The 26,161-nt window shown below is 47.7% G+C and overlaps 1 protein-coding gene and 1 long non-coding RNA gene across 7 annotated transcripts in view; one reads left to right on the top strand and one right to left on the bottom strand.

Moving 5' to 3' along the window:
- LOC149859086 (cilia- and flagella-associated protein 337-like) overlaps window positions 1-21,361 on the top strand; it is a 54,037-nt gene extending 32,676 nt beyond the window's left edge. For 2 of the 5 annotated variants that reach the window (XM_090061669.1, XM_090061670.1), the window contains 5 exons: window positions 453-670; window positions 7,342-7,526; window positions 15,916-16,052; window positions 17,597-17,743; window positions 19,550-21,361. In XM_090061669.1, coding sequence (XP_089917795.1) covers window positions 453-670; window positions 7,342-7,526; window positions 15,916-16,052; window positions 17,597-17,743; window positions 19,550-19,834 — 972 coding nt within the window. In that variant the 3' untranslated portion in view covers window positions 19,835-21,361. Of the gene's footprint in view, window positions 1-452; window positions 671-7,341; window positions 7,527-9,386; window positions 10,008-15,915; window positions 16,053-17,596; window positions 17,744-19,549 lie in introns of those variants that run through there. The other 3 variants (XR_016444005.1, XR_016444006.1, XR_016444004.1) reach the window with 3 other exon arrangements.
- LOC149859085 (uncharacterized) overlaps window positions 1-26,161 on the bottom strand; it is a 49,809-nt gene that overhangs the window by 2,639 nt on the left and 21,009 nt on the right. The window contains exons 1-3 of one of the 2 annotated variants that reach the window (XR_016444008.1): window positions 18,496-19,529; window positions 18,110-18,316; window positions 387-613 (exon numbers count right to left, since the gene is read on the bottom strand). This is a non-coding gene — a long non-coding RNA (uncharacterized LOC149859085). Of the gene's footprint in view, window positions 1-386; window positions 614-18,109; window positions 18,317-18,495; window positions 19,530-26,161 lie in introns of those variants that run through there. The other variant, XR_016444007.1, reaches the window with a different exon arrangement.

Here is a 26,161-nt window from a genome sequence, read left to right as displayed (position 1 = left end):
GCTCACATGCCCAAGTGAAGCCAGCTTCCTCCTGCCCTTCTACCATTACGCCATGAGATTGTGTATAAAATATTCTGTTAATCTATGCTGAGCATATTGGGCACCAGGTCCAAGGCTGTGCTGCTTCAGCATAAAGAGGCATGAATCAATATACGGTGAGTGTTGCACATTTTGGGGCTTTCTCATGATTATAATGCATGGACAACTCTCGTGTGCAACTCCCGAACCACTTTTTTTTTTCAAGTTTAGGTCCTGTGCAACAAAACAGACCATTCCCATGAAAAAAACCTACTACTTAGCTGAAGTTGGCTCCGGCCAGGTCATCTCTATGTCCTCTGTCCTGTTTTAATGAAGTGGATACTGCTTTATTTTGTGGGGCAGCTTACCTGTTGTGTGTTGCGTTGTGTTGTGCCACGTGCAGCTACCTGAGTCTCTCCTTCTCCCATGTGCAGGGGTCCCTGAAGAAACCTCCCTTGCTCGGTAGCTGGCGAGCCCATAGCAGCTGCGTGGTGAGCACTGAGCACCTCATGTTCGATTCGGACACGTTCATCCTCAGCGGCTCCGCTGACAGAAGCGCCAGGCTGTGGACCTCAGAGGGGAAATTTGTAGGAACCTTTGGGCAGGAAAAGAGATGGGACTTAAAAAATCCATCGACGTTCGCCCATCCCAAGTAAGTTTTCAGTCCGCGATGCAGCCCATCCGGCTACCAGGGAGATAAATGTCTGAGCAAGTTACCTCCGCATCTTTTCTTTTTCTGCCACTGCCCCTAAAGCTTCCTGGCCTGCAGCAAGGCCGTACGCTGCCTAACCCTGCTCTCAGAGGAGGCAGTCGTGAGGCTCCATTAATAGACATGAGGCCATGCAATCCCCTGTTCAGTGGGTCTGCTCTGAGAGTTGAGCTGCGCCCAAGGGAAATCTTTACCGCAATGCGGGGAGAGTACTGGGGAGGGCCGAGCTGGGCCGGCTGCCGTGTTGGTCCTTGGAGGCCTGGAAGAGAGTTTGAGGAAGCAGTAGTCATATGAGGAAGCCAAGAAATATTTCTGTTCGTCTCCTGTAGCAGCGCATGTTCAAACCTATATGATCCCTTCCATATCTTGGGGTCGCCTCGTCCGGCACCCCAGCATCATTTTAATCTAGGCTTACGCTGCAGTGACTGCACTGTAGCGGAGCCAGACCTGCGTTAGCTAGACACGCGCAGCTTGGGGACAATCAGTGGCACAGCTATGACAGTACGGAGCCCAGCACGGGCTCCCTGCCCATGTGTTACCCAGGTCTTTGGGTAAGTGCAACCAGCATGAGGCTGCAGTATCCACGGCACCTACATTACCACTGCATAAGTATGTCTACACCATGGTCCCTGCTGCAGACATACCCATAGGTGAGCAGCAAGAAAGCCCTCTCCTTTCTCACCCTTGCCCTACCCTGATGGGAGGAGCGTGACACTAGCACAGGATTAACACACAAGATCTCCTTGTGCTGAATAAGTGTCCTTCCCTCGGGTAATGACCAGTAACACTCGTAATGTGCTAGTCTACCGAGCAAAGAGTTGGTGGGCGAAGTGAGAAAATCCTCCCTCCTCAGCAAGATTGTAATTTAAGTTTAACGCAGCTGCATTAATCTTACTCTCATTAAAATCAGATGATGTGTTTCTAGGTCACCTGGTACTGCCAGGAGTTCAAAAATCATGAGTCAGGCCCACTTAAAAAAATCAAACTCGGAGCTTGTCTTTAACACCACGATATTTATAAATAATAGAGCTGGGATCCTTTCTACTTACCGTACTGAGATCCTGAGATTTCACATTTTCAAACTATTCTGGGAGCCACGAAGGGGTAGAAATTTAATTACCCGCCCCACCCCCCAACACCAGCTGAGAGTCTTGCATAATCAGATGACTCCAGGAGCTGGTGCTTTCAAGAGGGGAACAGAGCTTGTGGGACTCAGGAGTGAGGATTCAGCAATATTAGTTTGCTTGAGGGCAGTCTCATGTAATAGCCTCTACCCATCCTCCTGATGCTCAAAAGTAGTATGAAAACACAATTTTTTGGTTAAAACAAAAAACAAAAAAACCCCCAAAACCAAAAAACAATGGGAACAGTCACGAAATCTCTTGCGTGGAAGCAAAGGGCTGTGGTGTTTTTAATGTTCTCAGAGCAGCAGTAAAGTAATGACGCTGCATTAATAGACTTGTGGCTGTGGAGCCACCCAGACAGCAGATCTCCTCCTTCTGCTGCGAGTGTTGAGTTGCATCCAAAGGAAACGTGTGCCAGTGTAGATCCAGCCAAGAGCTGAAGTGTGAGCCCTGGGCTGCATCTGAAAAGCACTCAGTGGGGGACACTGGCACTGTAACCTTTGCTGCATTGACTTTGTGATTTATAATTCTCACTGGTATTTCCATTCTTCCATACATGGGTTCCTCGGTAAATCTGCTTTCACATTTATATAACCTCCTGCCCCAAATCCTGTGACCTACACATAATTTCTACCGCTGATTCCAGTGTTAAGATGCTTCTCCAAAGATGCTCTAGGCAAGAAGCCTAGTATCACTCATGTTTAAGAAACTGGGAGGAACATGCAAAGGAGTAGTAAAAGCCAATATCATTTTTAAAATATGGTGTGCATGGGAACAACAAACCAAACATGCCCTTCAAATGTGCTCCTCATTAAGCTCACAGGACTTTTTTTTTTTAAACTGATTAAACTGAGCTGGAGGACTAGAAACAAAGACAACACCATTAATTTGAAGCAGATGGGCACTCAGGGCTATCAAATGCTTTGCAAATGACTTGATGGGGACTTTGCTTTAATAGACAAAGTTATAAGCGGTATTTACTAAAGTGCCAGATTCCTTATTTGCTTCTCAGTCCCCAAATCAGCCCAGGACCCAGATCAACAGAGTTCATTGGCCTCACGGCTAGTCTGCTAAACTCTTTAGGTTTCTTCCTACAAAATCTGCTGTTTCGTCCAGAAAAAAAGACAAAATGAACTTCAGCTAGGAAAAATGAAGCCAAGGAAGCCTTTGGCAAACCACCCCTGTGAAGAGGTTAGGATTAACTCTTTCAAAGCCAAACAAAATGACCTTATTCATAGCTATTCCAATCCCATCATCTTTTTTGGAAGGTAACCCTCTCACTTGTCAATTGATAAAATCCATTGTCTTTCCAGGGGCTGAATCAACTATCAATTATTTCATTAATAAAAGGAAACCTACTGGTATTCATCTTGTAAAAGGACGCTTTAGCAAAGACAGGGAACTGGAAAATTTTCAAGGAGTGCTTTTTCATTCCATTTGAAAAAAGCAGCGAGCAAAGAAATGTCAATTGGGACAGATTTATTAGAAAAGTCAGTGTGAGCGTCTGTACTAGGAGAGGAAAGTGTACTGTTTGCATGTTTTGAGAGCTGCAGGTAGGAGATGCTTTGAGTTAAGCGTTAATCAGTATTTTCACCTAGCAGCTAAGGAACTCATGCCTCTTACTGCTGTCATCACTGATCAAGGGAGAATCATCTCGTATCTGTATGAAAGATTGGAAACACGGGACCATCTCCCCCCAGGGAAGTGTCACACACCTTGACAGTGCTACCGGCAAAACAACACAATGTGCCTTCTCTTACAAAAGCAGATGCAGCAACTGGTTTCCCCCTCCCCAAAGTTTTGTCTGTGCCCTCAAAGTGTGGAGCAACCACTGATCCCGGTTTCACCAGTGCTAATCCAGAGCAACACCACTGAAACGAGCCCAATCGCTCTGGATTTAGAAATACCGGTGGAACCGGGAGCAGAACGTGGCCCGTTGTCTAGTTGGCTTGTTCAGCCCGGTTTGGGGAGAAAGCAACCGGGGGAAGTAAACTCGTTCTTGGCTTCCTGAGCTGGTAGCGAGGTAAGAGGGGATCAAGGGGGCATAACTTACCGGTAGGCTGGGCACAAGTGGGGTCACGGGCACAGAGAAGAAAAGCAGTTTAATCTAAGGGTCTAATCCAAGAATGTCATGCAAGAACTACAATCACCCGTGTGATTAGTTCCCTCTTGAGCATGCAACACGTGCTAAAAACCCTTCACCAATGGACATGGCAACAATTATCCTGAGTAATTTAGTAGAGAGAAAGGTTCAGAAAACAGACAGCCTCTGAGATAGAGACAAACTCAAGACACCGGGAGCGTTGGCTGCATCTTGTGCACAACCAAACTCGCAGCTTCCCTGTAGCTCCAGACACAAGCTGACATCAAGTAAGAGAATGGGTATAATAATCTGAAATATGTCATGCTGCATGTGCTCTTCAGGTTGTGGAAACAAGAAATGCCCTCTTCAGTTGATTTCTTTATAAGATGCATCATGACTTCATATTATATCCCCAAAATGTTTAGCAAAGTTTTAACTCTTTAAAAAGAAAGTGGCTTGCAGATGCAATGGGCTTTTTTCTCAACTACATAACTGGGCCATTTTTAACCTTGTTTCCCCCCCAACCAAAATACCTAGTGGTTCGCTACCCACGCATACCCACACTGCAAACAAATTGCCCTGAAAAGGGAAAGATGTCTAAAAACCAACAAAACCCCAGGGCCTCCTCAACTTCCAGGAATGCATAATGGCTTCAGAAGCCACAAACTTCTATTTTTTTGTAGCCTATTATAATCTCATATCTTGAAAATGACACAAATGCCCTTTTCCCCTGTAAACTGTATTCAGGAAACACTTTTCTCCAGCCATGTACGGACACATTTGAGGTCAAGGCAACTATGTGGTTAGGCTGATGAATCACCCTTGAAAATGAGGCATCTAATGAAAACATGGATTTAAAAAAAAAAAAAGCGTTCTTCAATGATTGAGTGTCACTGTTGACACTGATGATGTCAGACATAGAAATTAGAGATGCAAAACTCATTTGCCTCATCTTGAACCTCCCCTGCCAGTAGGGAGCTGATTCCCGCAGTAGATTTGCTGGTGTCTCATTTTAAATGTCCTAAGTGATGAGCCGGCTGCCACTTCCCATGCAAGACTCTCGCAGTCTAATAAATCTCGCTGTCAGGCAGACTTCCCTGATATCGTTAATGTTCCTTTTTTAACTCATTCCCTATACTTATTCTGCCCATCCATCTCCACGCTCTGTACCTCTGCATGCTTCGGATGTTATAATTATCTCCCGCTCCTCCTCAATTAGCCTTCTCGACGGAACAACCTCTGCGCCCTCGAAGGCGCCCCCTCCGTGTTCCCTGCACCGTGTCCGCGTCTTTCTGTCGCTGAGATGCCATGTTTCAGGTGCAGTCTTGCCAGCACTTTGCGATTTAGGGAAAGCTCTCTAAAAATGCCATTTATTAGAGAGATGCGGCGGATGTTGCCCTGTTCCGTGTCTGAATCGACTCAGGAAGCGGGGAGCAAGGAGAGAGATGCTGTCTCTTGCGTCTCCATACAGATGGTCAAACCGCAGAGTACCGAAGTGAAGCCACAGCCTTCCTCCCAGCCTCGTTGCTCTGGCCTCAGACCAAGCTAACCACCAGTGTAGTCATGCTGGGCTCTAGTCTGCAGCCGGATGCCAGCTCGCCCCACCCAGCGGCCCAGTAATTTACCCTGTTGTATACGACTGTTGGATGGAGAACCTGAATTCTTCCAAGGGTTTTGGGAACATATCATGCTGTTGCAACACTTTGGACTCGCAGAGCTGAATTGCCTGCTGACAGCCCTGGATCCACTCGGTGACCTTTGCTGGAGTCCTGTCTGCTTACATTTCTGGGGGTGCATTTAGATACGCTTAGTTCCTGGTATTTCCTTTTCAGGAGAGAAATGAGTGGACCGAACAGTAACCACATCTATTTTATTTATTATGTATAATCCCTGTGGACATCTTTGGACATAAGTAGAGGTTAAATAGATGGAACAATGTGGCTTGAAGGTTATTTCGCACAAAGATTATCCTGGGAAGAAATAGCGGTTGTCTTCACAGAAGAAACTCCCGAGTGTGGATCTTGTTTGACTCCCATTGATGGTGTCGCTTCTTTTGGGGTTTGGGGCTTCGGGGACTGCAGGTGGATCATCTCCATAGTCTATGTAGTCCTGAGCTGAGGTGTTTAGAGAGGGCCTGCCCAACCTCTGGTGTGACCCAGGAGTAATACTGTTAAAATCCAGTGTCAAGCAGTGTGCGACCAAAATGAGACCCAGCAACTATGTGTCCCTCCCCATCACGTTCACAGCTAACATGTCCTAATTACTACCCAGAAAAAGGAACCAGTACATCCCATTCAGTATAGAGCCGAGGCTGTCTTCTCTAATGGTTTTAACCTTTTCTGTAGTTGACATTGTCAAATTTCTCCTTGTCTAATGTTACTATTTTGGCCACACTTCTAATTATAGGCATGCCGGAGATTTGCAGCGAGATGTGCAGTCTTAGAGATTTTCCTGTTCAGGTTTGATTTAATGGAAGTGGCCAGCTTGGAGTACAAAAAAAAAGAAAAACTAAAACGGCACGGATTTTTGCACAAATGAATGTTAGTATTTGCATGTGCACCCTTTGGCTTTGGTACTAGAAATTTCATTCAAGGGAAAATCAATTGTCATATGTAGAAGTGCTGATGCAAAATGAGCCATTTCATGACAAGTGGACTTTTCAGTGTGAAATGACTTGGAAAAATATTGCCAAAAATGTTAATGCATTCCTTCCTTTTACATAGCCCTCTATTTATGGATACCTCTCCCCCTTGGAGTTGCTAACACAGCCAGATACCTTATTACTATATGAAGTAATATAGGACACATCCACCATATTTTTTAAAAGCTCCTGACCTTGCACCAGGCACATTTTTGTCTCGCTGGCGGGATGCACGGCCTCTACTTGGGATCTCTTGAGCATGTATTAACCTTTTAGAGAAGCAGGACGTTGGCTGCTGTGCTTCCCCTGCTTTACCTGCAGCAGGCCAGGGTGTTCTGTCTTGTGTCGTGTCAGGGTCGATGTTAGCTTTATGAAGGGTTTAGAGTATGGATGTGTCTAGGATGGCTTGGAGAGGGATGATCCTGTCTCAGGCGGGTTGGACTAGATGACCTCTGGAGGTCCCTGCCAGCCCCACTTCTCTATGACTTCAATGGGGGTGCAATTTATATGCCAATCTGCAAGCTCGGCATGGCATCATACCGTTTAGGGACAGAGAAGGCCATTGGGCATAGTCATGAACACCCTTCTCAACACGGTGCCTTAAATAGCTTCCTTGTCCCAGCACAGAGCTCACCAGCTCCTTCACGGGTAAGACGGGTCTGATGCATCAGGGATCCTGGTAAACGTGATTGGGTTTGTTCACCATAAGAGAAATATTCCTGACTCCTGCAATGGCACCGTCTGTATTCGACTTTTTTTTTTCCAGGGGCCCTTGGGAGGAGAAAAAAGAGCTAAGGAAAAGGACAACTCTGACTGAGCCGCGGGTGCTTTTCAACTCCAAGGACCCCGTCAGAAACATGGAGGGGGACACCGGGGAAAAGGGAAACCTGCAGGAGAGCAGTGGGCAAGGCACTACTGCCTGCAAGGTGGATCTGAGAGCACAACTGCAGGGTAAGGATGCACCGGGGGCCCAGCCTCAGGTTGTAAAGTATGTCCTCAAAATCTGGTACTTATTCTGGTTGGACAGTGAGACCTAACTCCATGCAGTCGGTGCAGGCAGTGACTGCCCTAGTACTGGGGTGAGGGGCAGCTACAGGCTATTTTAAGCCCCAGCCCAAATGAGGGTATGCTGAAGGCTGCTCTTACTTACACTCATCTGCACTGGATGCGTGAGCCCGTTGCATCCGTGAGGATCAGCGAGCGTGCTGTGTGCTCACAGCTGGCCCTGTGCCGCCGTGCAGCTGGCCCATCTTTCTCTCCATGCCAGTGCTGAAAACTCAGCCTCCTACCTTGAGGAGAACTTAACCAGCTGTGCTGTCTTGCAAGCCTGCCTGCGAGGCCAGGTGAATGCATCGTCCTCAGCCCTGCCCCTGGCTATTGCGGCATGGCCTTCATTTTTGCAATATGCTGCCCTGCACCCTGGGGCTTCCCAGGTAATCAGCCCTCCGGGTCAGGGTTTTAGCTGTTCTGTCTGGCTAGCACAGCCCAAATAATGAGGTACAGGATTGAGCTGTGGACGGGTGGAACTTTTCTAGCCATTAAAATAAGTTAACATTTATGTAATTATAGAACAGCGTGACTCATTATTTGCCATCAGGCTTCATAAAAGTGTGATGAGAGATGTATAGCAAAGTATTTAATTAAGTTCCAGGGAGACATTTATACATAGCTTAGATTGCAATGAGCTAAATCCATTACTTCATCCAAATCCCAGTCTACTGCTTATTTTCTTCTGCTTCAAAATGATTTGAATGTTCTGCAATAGCTGGGTAAAATAATAATAGTGATAATAATAATTTTCAGAGTCAGGGGTGTATTTTACAGCTCCTAGGACTGCAATCTTGATATCTATACACAGTCAAAATTCCCAATTTAATCCAATGGGCAAACAGTTGAAATCTGGGGTGGGAGGAGATTTACCCAAGTCAGGACAGGACCCAAAGCCTGTTAGCAGCAGATTGTTCTAGCAGTCAGATAGTTTTACACAGCTGCCAAGCTTTTCCATAGATTGCACAGCCTTGACTTATTGCTAAGAAACAGACTGGGACCGGACTGCCCTTTTCACTTAAGGAATGCACAGCTGCAAAAATGAGGCTTCAGTTCATTTTGTGAAATGTGGGCCCCAGAAATATGGATTTCGTATAAATCGTACGGGTGTCCCATAAACAGAGGCACATTCATAATCGTGATACAGAAGAATGAAAAAAACATTCCCAGATGTGTGGTGCCAATGCCGAGATGCTGTTGGGTACCCACAAAGGAAAATTCACTTCCATATTAAAGACTACAGCAGCAAAAAGGAGAGAGCGAGCCAGTGCGTGCACGGCGACTCCAGGTATACAAAACACTGAGCAAACTCCCACAGTGGAAAATCTTTTCAGATGTGTGGAAATGTATTCACTGTGAAAGTCTTTGTTTCTCTAGCAACGAGTCAGATCCTGTGGGTGTCTTTTTAAAGAAACTAAATAATCCGATTACCGCTATTGCCATTTATGTTATCAGAGCAGGGTAGCTGCATCTTCTGCTCTGGAGTTCCAGCTCCTTGTCCCAGGGCTCAGGGAGCTAACGCCCCACGTACCTCTGCGTACAGTTTTGCACAACTGGCCCAATGCCTTAAGAGTCCTATTCTCAAAAGCACTTAAGCATGTGGTTAAATCCTATTGAAGTCAATGGTATGCAGGTATGTTCTTAACGACCTAATTAAGCACTTTGTTGGATGGAGACAGACTTTAGGACACGCTTACACTTAGGCGAGTGTAAACATGCTTTGGAAAATTAAGTTCTAAATAGTTAACTTTGCCTTTCTCCAAGGTTTTAGGTATATTGGCCCCTGCCAAAGCAGGGTAATCGGATGACTGGGTAATGGTGATGCAGTCTGGGAAGGCTATGAGTTGGGCCCTCGCCTTACCGGAAGTAGCTTGTGTCTAGCACGGCACTCGCAAAACCTGCAGGTATGAAACGAAGCAGCCTTGCAGAGATCAGCCAGCTGCAGGCTGTGTCCAGCTGGAGCTGCGGGCTGGGTGCAGGCCTCAGAGGTTCAAGGCGCGAGTGGTGCATGTGTTGAGCCCAAAGGCAGATTTCCTGCGTGTTCCCTTCCAGGTGAGGAGTGCCTTGTTTCCCAAAGCTCACAGGCTGACAACCACCGTGCTGCCCTCAAACCTGTGTGCGCAAGCACGCGTCCACACTGTATCCGCAATGCTTTTTGGAAGAACAAAGATCAGGGTCTCCTGTCAAGCAATAAAACCTACTCCAAGAGTCTGGGAGGATGCAGAAGTTTGTCATTTCATGGCTGTGAAGAGTTTACGATGGGCTGCAGCCCTTCAGAGCCGGATGCGTTTCCACAACGAAATCCAAGAGCGGCGACGAACAGGAAGGGATTAGGGCTGCAGGCAGAGCCCGGTACCGTCAGTGGGGCCCTTTCCATTGATTTCAGTACGTTTGAATTAAATCCTTAGGCACGGAGGGGTGGGAGGGATTATGCGGCAATCAGACCAGGAACTGCGGAGACAGACTTTTCCTAGGTTCCTCTGGGCTGCTTTTTTTTTTCTCTCTTGGCTTGGCTCTTCATCACACTTCTCTTTGGTTATGCCTGCATCCTTTCCCCAGTGCTCTCAGCTAGGGATTGCACGCACCCTGCTTGCAAACCCCGCAGCTATTGCACGCACCCTGCTCGGAAACCCAAACCTAGGGATGTAGCAATGAAGTTGCTCTCAGGATGTTCCCCAGCCCTCACTTTCAAGCCCTGTGACTCCAGTGTACCAGAGGTTGGGCTCCTGTGAAGCCGTCATCCCCCTCTGAGAGCACAGGCATGTAGGTGCATCGTTTGTGGTTTAGCTTCAAGTGCCAGACCTGCTCCAGCGGGTGTCAGGCACCTGCATTAGTGAACACGTAACAGCTTCAGATCCTTAGGTGGAAGCTGCTTTGCAATGCAGAGATGTTCTGTTACCGTATTTCTGTTCAGCATGTGTGCCTGCAGCCTTTCTTTCCAGTGGAGCTCAGGCCAGGGAAATATTTGGCTAGTCCATTCCCCCTGCACAATAGTGTATTTAAAGTCAAACACTAACTGTACCCATGGTACAAAATGTGCCGGGCGGAGCGACAGCTTTCAGAAGCAAAGGTCAAGCAGGAGCGAAAAGGGCGCATTCATGGAAGGTAGAAAACCACGTCAGACAGTGGCTTGGACCCCTGCAGACTTTCCATGATGTCTTTGATTTTTCCTGCCTATCAAATCCAAGGCAATATTCTGCATTTAGTGCCAGGCTGGAACCGGCTCTGCTGTGATAAAACATGGGTTGCAATCATTCCTGCTCAAGTGGTTTTTCTGTGTGTTAAGCAGTGAAGGTCGAAGCTGCAAGTTGCTGAACCGAGGAGTGATCCTGGTTGCTTCACTGTTGATAGTCATCCTGGTGCTCAGCTTTTTCCCCCTGGAAGCCAGGTCCCTTTAGAGGGTGGCAAGATGAGCACCCAAAATAGAAGAACTTAAAATCACTAGTCAGTTTTGAAGTTTTAAGCTGTTTAAACTGTGCGTATGGTAAGAGCTGACCACTCCCCGGCACAGGGTTTTACTCCGCTGTCTGCCACATGAGCTAGATGAGTGCTGGTTTTTTGGTATAGCCCCTGCAAACCTGTCAAGAGTGGGGAGAAAGGTCTCGCATTCAGGATGTTGGGCTGGGACTCAAAAGATGTCAATGCATTTTGCCACTCAGCTGCATCCTCCCACAATCGTGCTGAGCGGGTCACTCTAACCCAGCGCCTTCTGTCCCTATTCATAAAAAAAGGGGCTGATAATTTCCTACCCCACAAGAGGACTGCAGGAAGACAAATATGTTCATAGCTGTGAAATGCTACTTGCAAATACCTAGACAAGACTTGACCCTGGAGAAGCCTGGCAGTCCCTCCAGGTGAAAACAGCCAGGATATTCTCCCGGGAGTGTTTGCTCAGGTCAACAGGGGACGGCTGCATCAGAAACCTGAAAGACTGCTGGAACAACCCGGGGCAAAGCCGGACGATTAGGAAATGCTTAAATCAGCAGCGATGTATGGAAGTAGGTCAGGTGGGAAGACAAAAGGTGCATGTCCTGGGAAAAGTCGAGATCCTGCAGAATTAATTACTCCTCATCAGCTCAGGCAGATGCTATTTAAACCCCCCTCACCGCAGACCCTCTTTGCTTAAGACAGTCTCCGAATCAAGTCTGCCAAGTGCAGACTTAGCAGATACCAATTAATGAGATACACAACCCAAAAATGAGCAGGAAAAGTGCCTCGGTGCAATGGGAAATCTGAACTCCCTCAAGAGCCAAAGTTCCCTCAAAATACAAGTATCGGAGGATACGATGTAGGTGACAGGGATAAGATTATTTAGGAAGGCCACAACCTTAGTTTGATGGACGTGACTGGCCTGACAGTATTACACCAGTCGAAAGATGGCCTCGGTAGCCTAATAACTACGAAGCGTTCCCTCCAGGAATGTCCTCAGGCCGAGCCACTCTGCAAACCTGAAGAGGGGCCTGATTTTTGCCTGATGGATGTGGGCTCGGAAATGAACTTTGCTACCACCTGCTGCAAGCTCATTGGTTAAGCAGGACAAATTGCCAAATGCTACAGGAACCGAGGCCTCATTAGCGTGATTGAGGCTTTGGCAAAGTAAAGGCTTCTCCGTTTCCATTTATAGGAAACATTGAGAAAAGCTGTGGCAGGAGTTCAAGGAAGGGCGGTATGCACGGTTGCATTATGAAGTCTAGACAGCACTGGATCCCAGGGAGACTGAAGAATGTCTCTTTACCCTGCCTGGTGTATTGTTTAAAACTCAGAGGTATTATTCAATGAGAAACAAAAGGGGAAAATATTTAATTCCTTTGTTCAAGCAGGCACAGATGTATAATTGTCTCTCTTGAAATCCCACCTTCACACGCGTTCTCCAGGAGATCAGAGGCTGCCAGCATTTTGCATGCACCAGGGTCTGAATGATCTCCTACCAGTGCGGGCCTCCTCTGAAGTCATCTAGGTGCTTTTTCTACCAGTAAGCCCTTGAGAAGGATAAAGGTAGGGAGCAGAAGCAAAGATGACAGCTAGCCTAGCTGCTAGAAAACTTTTCCTATACGGCCCTCCTTTGACTTCCACGGGCTCCTCGCCCCCTTTGTTTTTCTCAGGCCCTGGCATTGCTCACACTATTCCTCTGATCCCCTGAAATGGAAAAGTTCCCCATAAGATTAGGAGGCAGTAGCCCTGGCCTTGAGTTTAGGGATTAATTTGAAAAGCAATGGCATCTAGCACAGTGGTCAGAGGGCTTGCATTCCCATCCACCCCCGACGCAAGCCATGAACGACCGAGTTGTAGCTCACGAGGGGCGAGGGCTGCGTGGAGGGTTTAAGCGGAGAGCGCGGAGCTGCAGGCCAGAGAGGGAAGGGGGAAAGAAGAGCTCTCAGAAAGGGGTCCCACCTACCTACCCAGTGAGATAAGATCGTAATAAAAGGAGCGGGCCCTAAGGTGACGTAAGGCAAGGTCAGGGGATCAGCGGTGGGAAGGCAGTCAAGGAGCAGGGTGAGGAGAGAAGACTTCTCCTCTGAGTCCCTGTCCTCTGGACAAATTGTGGATTAGTGGCGGTCTGTCTGGATGCCACAGGATGCCCAGAAGTGGGCATTTGAAAGGCCGCGCTCTCCCCCCAGTGTGTTTCAAACAGCTGAGCCTAGTTGCTATTCTGTGCCTGGCTTAGTCGTGCACACGCACCAGGCCGGGCTGGGCAGCAGCTCTGAAGAAAAGGACCTGGGGGTGACAGGGGACAGTAAGTTAAATAGGAGCCAGATGGTGCCAAGGAGGCTAACAGCATCCTGGGCTGCGTGGGCAGGAGCGTTGCCGGCAGATCCAGGGAAGTGATTATTCCCCTCGGTTCGGCACCGGGGAGGCCACACCTGCAGTCCTGGGATCAGGTTTGGCCCCCCACGACAGAAAGGATGTGGGCAAGTTGGAGAGAGCTCAGCAGAGATGGTTGTGGGGCTGGGGGACAGGACTTGTGAGGAGAGGCAGAGGGAACGGGGCTGAGTGTGCAGAAGAGACGACCGAGGGGGATTTGATAGCAGCCTCCACCTCCCTGCAGGGGGGTGCAAAGAGGATGGTCTCAGTGGGGGCAGGTGGCAAGACAAGGAGCAATGGGCTCAAGTTGCGGCAAGGGAGGTTTAGGTTGGATATTAGGAAGAATTTTCTCACTAGGAGGGTAGTAAAGCGCTGGACCAGGCTCCCCAGAGAGGTGGTGATCGCTCCAGCCTTGGAGGTTTTGAAGACCCAGGTAGACCAAGCCTTGGCTGGGATGATCTAGCTGGGGCCGATCCTACTTTCAGCAGGGGTTTGGACTAGATGTGACCTCCTGAGATCCCTTCCACCCTCATTTTCTGTGATTGTATGATTCCTCCCCACCTCCGCCTTCCACCCACACGAACTCCAAGCCCCTCATGAACTTAAGACCATTCAGGTTTGAGTCCAAATTTCATCTCTCCAGTCCTTTTCCTGTTATGGGATCCTGAAAATGAAAACCTTGGAGGTTCAAGTCAGGAGCTGTCGGCTCGAGTCCGCATCTGCTCTTCCCAGCGTCTGCCACGTATAATCTCTGCTCAGCATGGACAACAAATTCAGGCCAGTGCGACCTTTGCTTGGGCTTTCAATCAGTTTGTGCTTCTCGGTGGATCTGGCTGGAGAATGAACTATTCCTTTTGCAGACAGGTTTCAAGGTTGAGGTTCTGCGAATTTTTTTTCCTTCTGTTTTGAAATAAAAATAAAACCTTTGGAGGATTTGGGGGCAGTGGAATTGCCGAAATGTCCGTTTTCAGCTCAGAAAGGTCGGGTTTGATTCCCTCTCTCTCCCTTTCTCTGGTCAGAAGCAGCTAGAGACCTGGACCTCAGAAACCTTCCTGTCAAAAACTTTACTGAAATCAATATATCTTCATGAAATGTTTTGATTAAAATACAAAGACTTGAAAATATTCTTGCTAGTTCTCCTCTGGCTGAAGCCCGCTTCAGATTCAGCGGGGCGGGAGCGGTTTTAAACTTCAATCAATTTTTAAAATTCAGGGAAGCATTTCTTTTTGGTCTTAACAATGTCCCAGAAAGCCTCTTCCACAACCTGAGAGGCAGACTGTGCACAGCTAAACTTTAGCCATGACTGACACAAGGCCTCTTCGGGGTTGAAATGCAGCCCCCATTTTTAACAGCAAACAGCACCTTGTAGCTGCGACGGGCAGGGCACAAAACCAGGTGCAAGATGCAGCTGGCACTGCAGCGTCAGGGGCAAGAGAGCTCGGGGATTATGATCAGGGTTATCCCAGTCCGCGGTGGGGCGATCGGTTTGATGTCGACTCGGACGGATCCATGCGGCACCGAAGTCCTGCATTACAGTTGTTCAGCCACCAAAATCCCTCTTCTGGCATGGCTGCATCCACGCCAGTGTGTTTTGCCAGCCTAGCCGCGCCGGCAAAGGAGTGTGATCCTTCCACGCTCCCAGCCAACACGGCTGTGTCAGCACAACTTTATAACACAGAGCAAGGGCAGCAACTCGCACCCCATGGGCCAGATCCTGCCCACCCAGTGATTTCATTTGGCCCGTTCATGGGGGCAGCAATTCAGCTGCAGGGGACTGAGTGATTTCAGCCCCCGTGCCTAGAGGTTTGCTGACCCCTGGTGTAGACTAGACTTTTATATCCGGTTGTGCACGATGCTGAGCGCACACAGCTCCCGGGGGGGGTCTCTCAGCGCCTTTCACGACGGGGCTCAGCGCTTACAAGCACCGATGAGGTCCTGCATGCAGCAGCCAGGCGGCAGAAGCAAATCGTTCCCGTGTGCAATGCCCAGGGATGCTTTTAAATGTTGCTCGGTTCAAATAAATAAAGGAGTATTCCTCTGGGATTGGGAGGTAATGAAGAGATTAATGCAGCTGGAATTTAAAAAAAACTAAAAGGACGAAGTAATCTTTGAATGCGCCAGGCTGAATTTGACTAAAGGAGCACTGCAAATGGTCTTTTCTTTTTCCAGTCAGTTTGATAAGTGGCTTGAATCAATATTAACACATGCGGAGGTTGGAGAATGATTTCCCACCTCTGGCAATTATAACAGCATCCCAGAAGTCAATAAAGCAAATGGGAAAATGAGGGTCTGGCAGTGTTTGTCACTCCCTGGCAGTGCTAGAGAAGATACAACCATATAATAAGTAGATGTGTTTTTCCTCTTAAGCCACACGACATTTAGCAGTGGGTCAATTGCTGATCTTTAACTCTGCTGAGATTCTTCTTTGAAAGTATCAGCAGAGGCGCTTGAACCCTATTCTCTCCTTTTTAACCCTATTCTCTCTCTGCAGAACCTCAGTTACCAAGAGCTGATCGCCTCCGTCTATCACCATCACCCAGCAGCCAACTCTCTGGGGAGGACGGCGTTCAAAGCCGCCTGGCCACCACACAATTATTAACCAGCACCTTGAATCAAAGGAAATGTGAGGTGAGACTGTAACATCTTTCTTCCATCTCTGAGCTTGACCATCCCGCATCCAACTGATTGGCGAAACCCTGATGCTTAGGACAAGAGACTCTGCCATGAGCTCAAAATGAGTAAAAGGCACACAAAATGATAAAGCAGCATAAGCCAAAAAAGAACATTTTGTGGGTTATGCAATAACAATCCAATCTATTGCAAATATAAGAACAAGTCGACTGTTGAGCAGCATGTAGAAACTAGCTAGTGGATGACTTCTAAAAGTAATAGCCGGTGATTTTTATTTCTGCACGAGGCAGCAAAGCTGAGATATATTTAACGGGGGGAAAGCAAACAAAGGTAATCCCCAAGGGTCTCCATTCTTAGATATTGTTTCCAACATTAAATTTCATAGTGCAATGCTGATTTTCTGGGGTTGGGTGTGTCTGATGTGTAGACATGAGACCAGAAGTGAGTATTAAATCAGCTCATCTGCCCTCCTGCACAACACAGGCCAGAGAACGTCATCCAGCTGCTTCTCTATGAAACCCAATAATGCATACAACTAAAGCAGGAAGGCATCTGGTTTTGACCTAAAGACTTCAAGCCCTGTCGAAGAATCTACTCCCTCCATACGTTGTTCCTAGGATATAATGATTTGTGGGCAATGGAATAAGTCCAGTCCTATAGCAACTATATTTGAAGACTGCTCAAGTAGTCTTCGGTAAGGAGGAGGTTGACCTGGGTGCATTATCCAGCGGACAAGTCTCAAATCTGTATTCTGGTTGGTGTTCTCAGTACAGTGGTCAAGGAGATGTCCTGGAGGTGGGATTTTGTCCAGGCCGAGGCAGAGGCATGATGATGCAGGGGTCGTGCCCCCCGTCTTTTGTACCTGTACTTTGGACGTAAGGAAAGGTCGGTCTCCAAGGCCATGGGTCCAGAAAGTTTTCAGGCAAAAAATGTCACATCTCAGACCTATCACTTCTCCCTTTCTTTTGAGCAATGAGAGAAGTAGCTGTGGGCAAGCACAACAAGCCTGACGGACCCTCTGAGATGCTGCATTCCCTACTGAGCAACTCATCTCCTGCTCTTATCTTGTCTCTCATCCACGGGCTTTCCTTGTTGGCTCGCGGCGTGACCTCCAAGCAGGAGCTCGCTGCAGGTGAAGACCCGCAGCAGACAGGGGGGTGCTGCGTGAATGCAAGGGTCTACCCAAGGCCTGGCATTGTAAACTCTGCCATGCAGGCACAATGGTCCGTGCTTCTTTCCTGGAAGTAGCCAGCATCTTTTGGTGCATTTGAAAAGTAATATACAGCTTGGTTTCTCGGGGTCATGCTTCGTCCGGGATTAGCAGTGCTTTCGAAGAGGCTCTTGCAGAACATGAGTCCTTCACTTCCATTAAGGTGCAGTGAGCTTCCAGCTTTGCAAATGGGACAGTTCTGGGGCAGTAGCTATAGATGTTTCCAACAATTATCAAAGCTCTCTTCCTCTAACAAGGGAGCTCCTCTCTACATCAGTATGATGAGATGATTGCCGTCGTAATCCAACCTGTCTTTCATTTGCAATGCCAGGATCCTTTCAGCCGGTACGTGGAAGACAAACTGATAAAAAGAATAGCTGGAAGGAAAGCCCGTCGGCATATATTCGGCACGATCAATGCTAAAAAATGCAACCCATTTGGGACAATCTGTTCACCTTTCCAAGCCCTCACAACCTCGGTAAGCATCCTCCTCTCTAATATCTTTAGATTAGACGCAACAGCCCCGGTATGTTGCCAGGCTGCAAAAGCCCATTCTGTCATTGTTTCTGATACAATTTTCCAAATCAATATCTTATGAAGACCCAGCGTAGCATGTTTGGCAGAAGTTGGACAATTTAGTCTAGAGAAGACTGAGTGCGGATTTAATCGGTCTTCACATAAAGAAAGGGTTGCTATAAAGAGAAATGGGGAATCAGTTGTTGTCAAGGAACAAGACAAGAAACAGTAGCCTTAAACTGATTTTTTTTTTTAAAAGGGATGCTTAGGTTGCATATTAGGAAAAACTTGCTAACTGTGGGGGTGGTTCAGTGCTGGAGTAGATTACCTGGAGGTCATGAAATCACCATCATTGGAAGTGTCTACATTTTTGTCTGGGATGGTTTGGAGAAAGTTGATTCAGTCTTGAAGAAGGGCTGGGATTAGATGGTTTCCTGAGGCCCCTTCCAGCCATATATTTCTATGATTCCTGTCATGTTCTCCTTGTGCCTTTTCCAGAAATGTTTCTTTTCTCCATGAAATGTTCTACAAATGGCTAAAGTTAAAAGAGAGCAAATGCACACAGCTGTCTGTTAAAGGAGTAGCATCAATTTAAAAAAATCATAATTTGCAACCGAGTCATATGACTGACCTCACGAACAAACAGTTTAGAATACTAAAATCAAAATAATTATAAAAGGCTATTTTTGATCTAATTGCTTGCCAGTTGCTTACTTTTTGAAGAGTAATTTGCTTTCACACCTTGATCATCACTTTCTGGTTTTCGACGCGACCCCATTCAGTTGGCCAGATCTGCCTGGGAGGAAAGTATCAGTGAGCATCTAAAATGTATAAAAGAAAACCATGCAAACATTTATCCCAGCTTGCATGAAAGCTTGCTTTTACAACAGTGAAATGCAGAGTCCCATTCGAGGTGGCTGTGCTCCTTTCAAAGAGAGCCAGCATTCCCTCTTTTTTTAAGTCCTGTTACCTTTGATCATTTTTTATGTTTGAAGTTTATCTCCTCTCCCCCCCACCTTGGTCTGTGTTTGTAAAGCACCTGCCCTAAGCGCGGCACCGGTGCATCTCTAGCGCTTCCAGGCACTGTCGCCAAATACCAGTAATCATCATATCCATCTAGTATGTGTCTTAGCAGCTTATATTACTCCCATTACCACAGTGCCCCCAGCACCTCACAGTCTTGAATATACTCATGAACTGATAATAGCGGCACTTAGAGCACATGTATCATTTGATTTGAAAAATGCTGCATAAATATTAACAAAGTCATCCACGTGATACTCCCAGGAGGTACGTGGGATTGTTGCAAGGCTTTCGAAGAGGAAAGCTGAGGCATAAGTGGGTGGGTGACTTGTATAAGAGTATATATCTGCATCGCGGACTGCGCTGTAGCGTCGATATACCTGGGCCGACTTTAAATGAGCTTGGCTGGGTACTGGAAATAGTCTGGCTGTGGGAGAAGTAGGGGAAATCAGGCTGTATGACACGACGGTTGGACTGTATCTCACGTATCTCTGTACTGGGTCGCACCCTGCACGGTAGACATGCCCTAAACCTGCAGAGTTAACCAGTGCTTTTGCTCTGTGGAGCTGCTGCAAAGACTGGCATGTGTCTTTTAGAGAGGGGCTTTAAAGAGACTTTCCTTGTAACATGTCTGGGCGCACGCTCAGAAACTGCGCGGATAAAGAGAAATCACTAACAACTGCTGCGACGAGCGATCCCCCCCTCCCTCCAGGTTCACCTGTGAGCTTAACTCTCTCTTTCCTAGGAGATGCAGAGGCTGACTTTACCTGAAGACTTACCCATGACCCCACGGATGCTGAGACAGGGTATAGTCTGCACCTCTGAGATGGACTTAAGATCTTTACAACTTACCTTCCCAGAGCTGGATGGTGAGAAGACGGATGAGCCCACCCTGGGCGAGAAAAAGAAGTCATCCGTCCATGCAAAAACCTCTTTCCTTCCCCCACTGGTGAAGCCTCAAACACCTACCCTCTCCTCCAGCACAAAGGCTAAAAGTTTCCAGATTCCCCCTTCACACCTCTCGCCATAGCTGTCTCCCGGCTTGTAAAAAAAAGTGCAACACACCAAAACCTCCTGAAAGACAGCATCCTTTTCTATATAGCGCTTTAACTTTCGGTAGCAGACCCTGGCCTATTATTTTGTGCAAATGCTTTGAAGCCTGAGCTTCCTCCTTAATGTACATAAAGTCATTAAAGAAGAGCATTTCTGCTGTTTGGTTTAAAAAAGGTGACATCCCTGCCTTTAATAAGTAAAGCAAAAACCAATGATCCCCAATCCCATGATGAGCAAAAGCAGCTCTCCAGCCCCGAGCTCTTGCTGTCGTTGGTACATAGAAATCACCTGACGCAAACTTCTGGCACTTCCAGTTTTGCAAAGCACAGTTCAAGAGACACGTTGGGCCACGTTTGTGTACTTAAGTCCCCTTGAATGCTGTTTGACCTCTTGAAGCGAGGTGTAAAACGTAATCAGAGAAATCGCAACGCGGCTATCTCTGTTTGTCGGCTCTCATAGTAATTCTCCAGTAGTTGCTCTGTATTTTGAAATTTCCTTCGTTAACGGCAGCACCAGTTAAGCCTAAATGTTACCATATGAGCCAATGCTCCCCTGCAGTTTATAAGCTGTTGATACTTAGTTATCTAGTAAAATCATAGTGCCTTCAACTATAATTGCCCTGTAATCTGCATATCACACATAACTATGCAACTGAGCAACGGCTGCAATTGCTGAAGGGGGTTATTATTTGCCCTGTGAGGGAGTGGAAGGCAGACAGCAGTTGTAAAGCCGTTTTCAGACACTCGGTAAACCATGAGTTTGACCTCAGATGCAGCCGTCTTGCTCTGGAGCGGGAATCGATGAGCTTGGTGAGGTCTGGGATCAAAGCAGGATGATGTCATCACAGCAGCGTGACTCGACATGTCATCCAAAAGATCTCTTGTTTGAGTCCTAGGTTTGCAGCTCGTTTGGACTGCGTACGCCGGGAGGGATCTTGGGTCATGAAAACAGCCAGATGAGAGCTGAGCAAAACCAGAATGTCCCTCCCGGGCAGAAAACGGATATTTTGCTATTTGTTCTCCTCCCAAAATAGCGGGGATGTTCCTTGCACTGAAAGTTGCAGAAAGTTCGGATTTGGAAATACCCGAAAGCGAGCCAGAGGGGCCTGTATCGGAGAACAGGAGCATGCAGCATTCGAGTCGCGCCGCCCAGGAGGCACTTTAATGCTGAACTGCCTCCAGAATATTCTGTGTCAGTTTTCCTAAGACGAAACTGAAACATTTCTGCAAATTGAAACGTTGTCTGTAGACGACCTCGATTTTCAGAAACCGGAGATGATGCCAAGAAAAAATTCTTGACCAGCCCAACATTAGCCGTGCAATGGATGTGGTCTGATGACCGCCCAGCTGCCGTTTTGCAGGAAGACTGTGACATGCTGCTTTATTTAAAAAATGAGATGGCTAAATGCAAATCCAAGACTAGTCCCCATCCAAACTGCTCCCTGTTCCTTAATTCAGAGTGAATGCTAGTCTAATTACCTGCAGCTCAAATCTTCTTGTCCATGCCAGCATGATACGGCCACCGTAAGAAGACCAGAGGTGGACAGGTTAGATCTAAAAATGTGAGAGAGATCATAGCTAATTCTTTCCAAACAGGCACAACTCATTTAGCTATAAATGGGACAGACCTCGGCATTAGAATTGAAAGCAATTATGCTTAATTACATATAAGGCAGGGGAAAACTGAAAAAGTATGTTTAGTGGATCAGGCTCCTCTGAAACAGCCTAACCACAACCTCCCCCAGCTACTGATGCTGATGACACACCGTAGAAAAGCAAGGCAGTGGAGGAAGCACAGCCCTGCGGAGAAGAAACATTTTATAAAGACGAAGCTCCTATAAAGGAGCCCGCAAGAGCTTGCTGCAAACAGCAGCCATTTCATTAACCTAGCAAGTCATTTGGAGTTTCGTAACATTTAAGCAGGCTCAGTGGATCAGTCCCTGGGAGTTTTACTGTGAAGTCCTAAAAACCTCTGTCTAAAGGAGAACTGAGAAATTTCTGAAACCTGGGTAGGTCCGCGGACAAGGAGCACAAGTGGGGAAAAAAACGCCAAAATTAGCCATTTCACTATATTGCCCCCGCCCCCTGCAAAACCCTGGAGCCAGGAAGGAGAGACAGCTTTGTATCATATGATCCTCAGCCCTGTGGAGCTGAAAGGCAGGGAAAGTTTCCCCCTTAGCAGTGCAGAGCCACATACACACATCTGGAGTCCTGTGTCCAGTTTTGGGGCCCCCACTACAGAAAAGATGTAGAAAAATTGGAGGGCAATTCAATGGTTTGGGGGCTGGGGCACATGACTTGTGAGGACAGGCTGAGGGAACTGGGTGTATTTAGTCTGGAGAAGAGGAGACGGAGGGGGATTGAATAGCAGCCTTCAGCTCCCCGCAGGGGCTGCAAAGAGGATGGAGCCGGGCTGCGGATGCCAGGACAAGGAGCGATGGGCTCCAGTTGCAGCAGGGGAAGCTGAGTTTGGATATTAGGAAAAACTCTCTCACAAGCAGGGTAATAAAGCACTGGACTAGGTTACTCAGAGAGGTGGTGACATCTCCATCCTTGGAGGTTTCTAAGACCTGACTACACAAAGCCCTTGGTTGGGATGATGTAGCTGGGGCTGGTCCTGCATTGAGCAAGGGGTTGGACCAGATGTGACCTCCTGAGCTCCCTCCAACCTTTATTTTCTATGATCCTATGCTCATTGATAGCACTGTGCCGCAACATAGCGACTGATGCAGGGTGACGGACAGGCTTGCACAGGGCTCCAGCTGGAATCAAAGGAAGTGAACAGCGCTCAGCTGCACATGTTTGCATCTCCAGGCAAGCTCTGGCATTATAGCCACGCAAGGCAGACTGCTCTGCAGAGTCAGACGGAGGACCGTGCGTGTCGGTCAGGGAAAGATTAAGGGGGAGTCGGTTGCTGAAGGGACCAGAGAGCTCTCCACCGAAATAATTCTCAGAAGTGCTGCACTTCAGAAAATGATTGGAATTTATCACTTATTATCCGTGCACTATTTTTTCCCTGTGTTTGAAGGGCACCTTGACTATTACGGAAGCCAGAAAAGATTGTTGAATCAGCAGGGGATTTCTAACCGGAGAAGTACGGTTAGTTAATAAAAACAGGCAATTTACACAATTTGCAGAAACAGCTGGGGCTTATCTGGATGCCAATTAAACTGGTTCCCAGACCAATTTTCATAAAAAGATTAGACATTTATATGAATATGAAAAGCTTCTGCAGTTACACTAGCTAGGACACCAATTACAAGGCCCCAATGCCTCCTGCTTTAGAGCACCATTGAAGACCCCCGGTCAAGAAGCAATGTTCCCGGCGTGTGCTATCGCACAAGTCCTTTCAGATGCTCTTATCTACACAGCTGAAATGGAGGCAGGTATGTGAAGTTAAGGGTAAATATAAAGCATCCCCAGCAAAATGCAGTGTGATAGAGTGAGAGGTCATCAGAGAAGCGTGGTGATATGGAATTACACAGGATCCAGCTGTGATAATGCCTGAGCTTGAATTAAGAGCAAAAATTCATTGTACATTGACTTTCACCACAGGACCCAGCCCCCTGGATTCAAACCCAGTGTCTTCCAAAAGTAATTCAAATTACAGTAATTTTCAACCTATCTCCTGTGTGGATGTACTTAGCTTTACTGAAACGACCACATGGAAATTCAATGAAAGCCTTTGTCTGAAATATAATTTACTGCAGTTTCTGATGTATACCTGGGAAGACCTATTTCTGTTGCAGCAGCTCATATTGAACTTGCCGTGATTTCTCTGCTTACCTCCAGACCTGATCTCACTAGTGCAGGATACTTGACTTCTGAGTCCAAAGACTGCAAATGCCGTGACTTGAGAATATGGATGCAGTGAGGGTGGAGAACTTTTCAAAATGCTCGGGGATCACTGGTGAAGCTCCCCCGTCCTGCAGCTCAGCATCCATAAGGCTTGAAAGGACTAGTTGGTCAATGCACAATTATTGCACTTAAACAGCCAGGGCCCTAAACTCCTGTGCACCAGAAAGCTCACAAGCAAGCATTGCTGAAATGTCTGAACCTGGAATGATGACAGACTTACTTGACTTTGCATTTACACATTCAGTTCCCACCAAGCTACGTGAGCTGGAAACAAATAAAGTATCTGGGACCACCAGAAAAGGCTTAGAGTTGAAAGCTCATATGGTTTTTTGTTGGGTCCTGTTGCCTCAGGAATTATCTCTGTTACTTGCAGAATATTTTTGCTGCTCTTCTATTTGTCATGCCATGCTGCCTTTTCCAGAGGGGGAGGGAACGATGCAAGAACAGCCTTGGAAGTAAAGCCTGCAAATGAGCACGGGATCCACTCGCCACTCGGCCACAGAGTCCCACTGGGACCTTGTGCAAGTCCTCTAGTGTCTCTGTGTTTCCGTTCCCATCGGAATAAAAGGGATGATAATACCCACTCCCCATCCTCCCAGAAGTGATGAAAGCTTCAGCTGGCATCAGAGAAAAGCGAAGCCAGTTCAGGAAGTTGAATTTAGGAGCCCTAGGCTCAATTTCCAGCTGCGCCATGCACTTCCTTTGGGATTTTGGGCAAGTCGCTCCGGGACAGAGGCAACGAACGTTTGTATTTGTTCCGGTCCCAAATCCCAGCACTGCCTGTTTTGTCCAACCGTTGAATGAACATAGCCTAACGGGCCTGTCAGAGAGAATGAGCGCCCAAATCTCTGCCCTCCCAGGTGGGTGCCCGAGCCACTTGGATGCAGAAAGCCATGCGGTTTTCTCTCTGGCTCAACAGATCTTGAACTCGGTTCTGCAAGCCGGCCCAGCTTTGAACCTGGAGGAGAGTGCCCCACGGCTACAAAAGCCTGTAGCCAGGTGGGTCAGGCACTGCCCAACATGAGGGAGGTGCGTGTGAATCCCCTCCGATCAAACCTGGGCCTCTCCATCCCGCATTCGAGCTCCGTAGGAAGGAAGGCCTGGCTTCTGGACCCTTTTGGACTGAGAACAGATGCATGCTGATTGCCTTCGGCTGGTGCCTGCCCGAGCTCTGGGGTCAGAAACGAAGGCACTCGGGAGCGTAGGCGCTTCCAGGGCCAGGGAGCAGCTGAGAGAGGTCACTTAGGATCACAGGTTTGCAGTTAGACACCTAAAGCACCCGAGTCTCTTTTTGCATCCGTCTTTTCCAGCATCCCAGCCCAAGTAACACAACTTCCCTCTCTCAGGCTTTCCTGCCTTGCCTATTGACATCGCCAGGACTCGCTCTGACTGCAGGTTTGTGCAGCACTGAGCAAAATAAAGCTTAGCCGGGCCCTGTGGGTGCTTTTGCAATACGGACAGTGAGCAAGGCAGCTCCGCGGGAGGCCCGGCGGAGCCGGTCAGCGCAGGTCAACCAGGCTCTTGCCATTTCACTGCTCCCTGCCGGAAAACGACCCCGAGTGAATCACGTCCCGAGAGGAGGCTTCTGAACAGCAGAAGCCACATCCTTTTGCCGATGTACTCAGCTTTGTTTTGTTTCACTCTGTCTCCAGCTGGATGGTGACCTCGTTGCAACCACAAACCAGCGCTCTCCCCAGGAAGCAGAGAGAAGGCGGCACGTAAACCATAGCCCTGCTTTTCCCCTGCCCTGAAGAGTGGGGGTTTCTTCTCCTGCCCTGCTGATCGCCGTGCCGCTGGCTCTGCCCTCAGGGGGATATAGGCTGCTCAGCACACTTGCTTTCAGCAGAAAAAGAAAAGAAATCACCACCGTCATTTATAGGAGCTGGCAGTAATCGCTGCAAGGCTGGTGTTCGTTCCAGACCTGTCCGAAAGGTCAGTGGCCATTCACAAGTAACCTGGCCGTGGCATATCTTTGTTTTGCCAGGTGTGCTTTACTTCCCAGGGGACCTTGTGGACCTTAGCTGTTCATTAGTCCTGCAGTCCAACCCACCGCTAGGCTTTAAAATACTTTTTCTTTCCACGAGTTAAGGAAGCTTGTTGCTCCCCTCTGCCACAGCCTGACACTTAGTGCAGCTGCGAAAGGTTCACACACTTTAGCTTGCCACGCTCTTGCTCCATGGAAACTAATGAATAATTATTTCCTTCGACTGAAACTTGTTTTCCATTGTACACAGCATCCACTGACCCCTGTGCTCACACCTCACCGCTGAACACAGATTAATAGTTAATAAATAAGTCCACAGAGGGCTGGGTAGAATAGCAACTGAATGTGTTAAGGACGAGGGGCTACTCCATCTGCGTCTCACTGCAAATAAGACGAGGCCACCCTGATTTTCCCATGCACCCACCGCAGCCATGCATCAAGAGATCAACTTTACCAATATTAT

The sequence above is a fragment of the Crocodylus siamensis genome, chromosome 8, assembly GCF_052110815.1.
Source record: "Crocodylus siamensis isolate JL-2025a chromosome 8, ASM5211081v1, whole genome shotgun sequence".
NCBI lineage: Eukaryota > Metazoa > Chordata > Crocodylia > Crocodylidae > Crocodylus > Crocodylus siamensis.
This window is presented reverse-complemented; position numbering and strand designations above follow the sequence as displayed.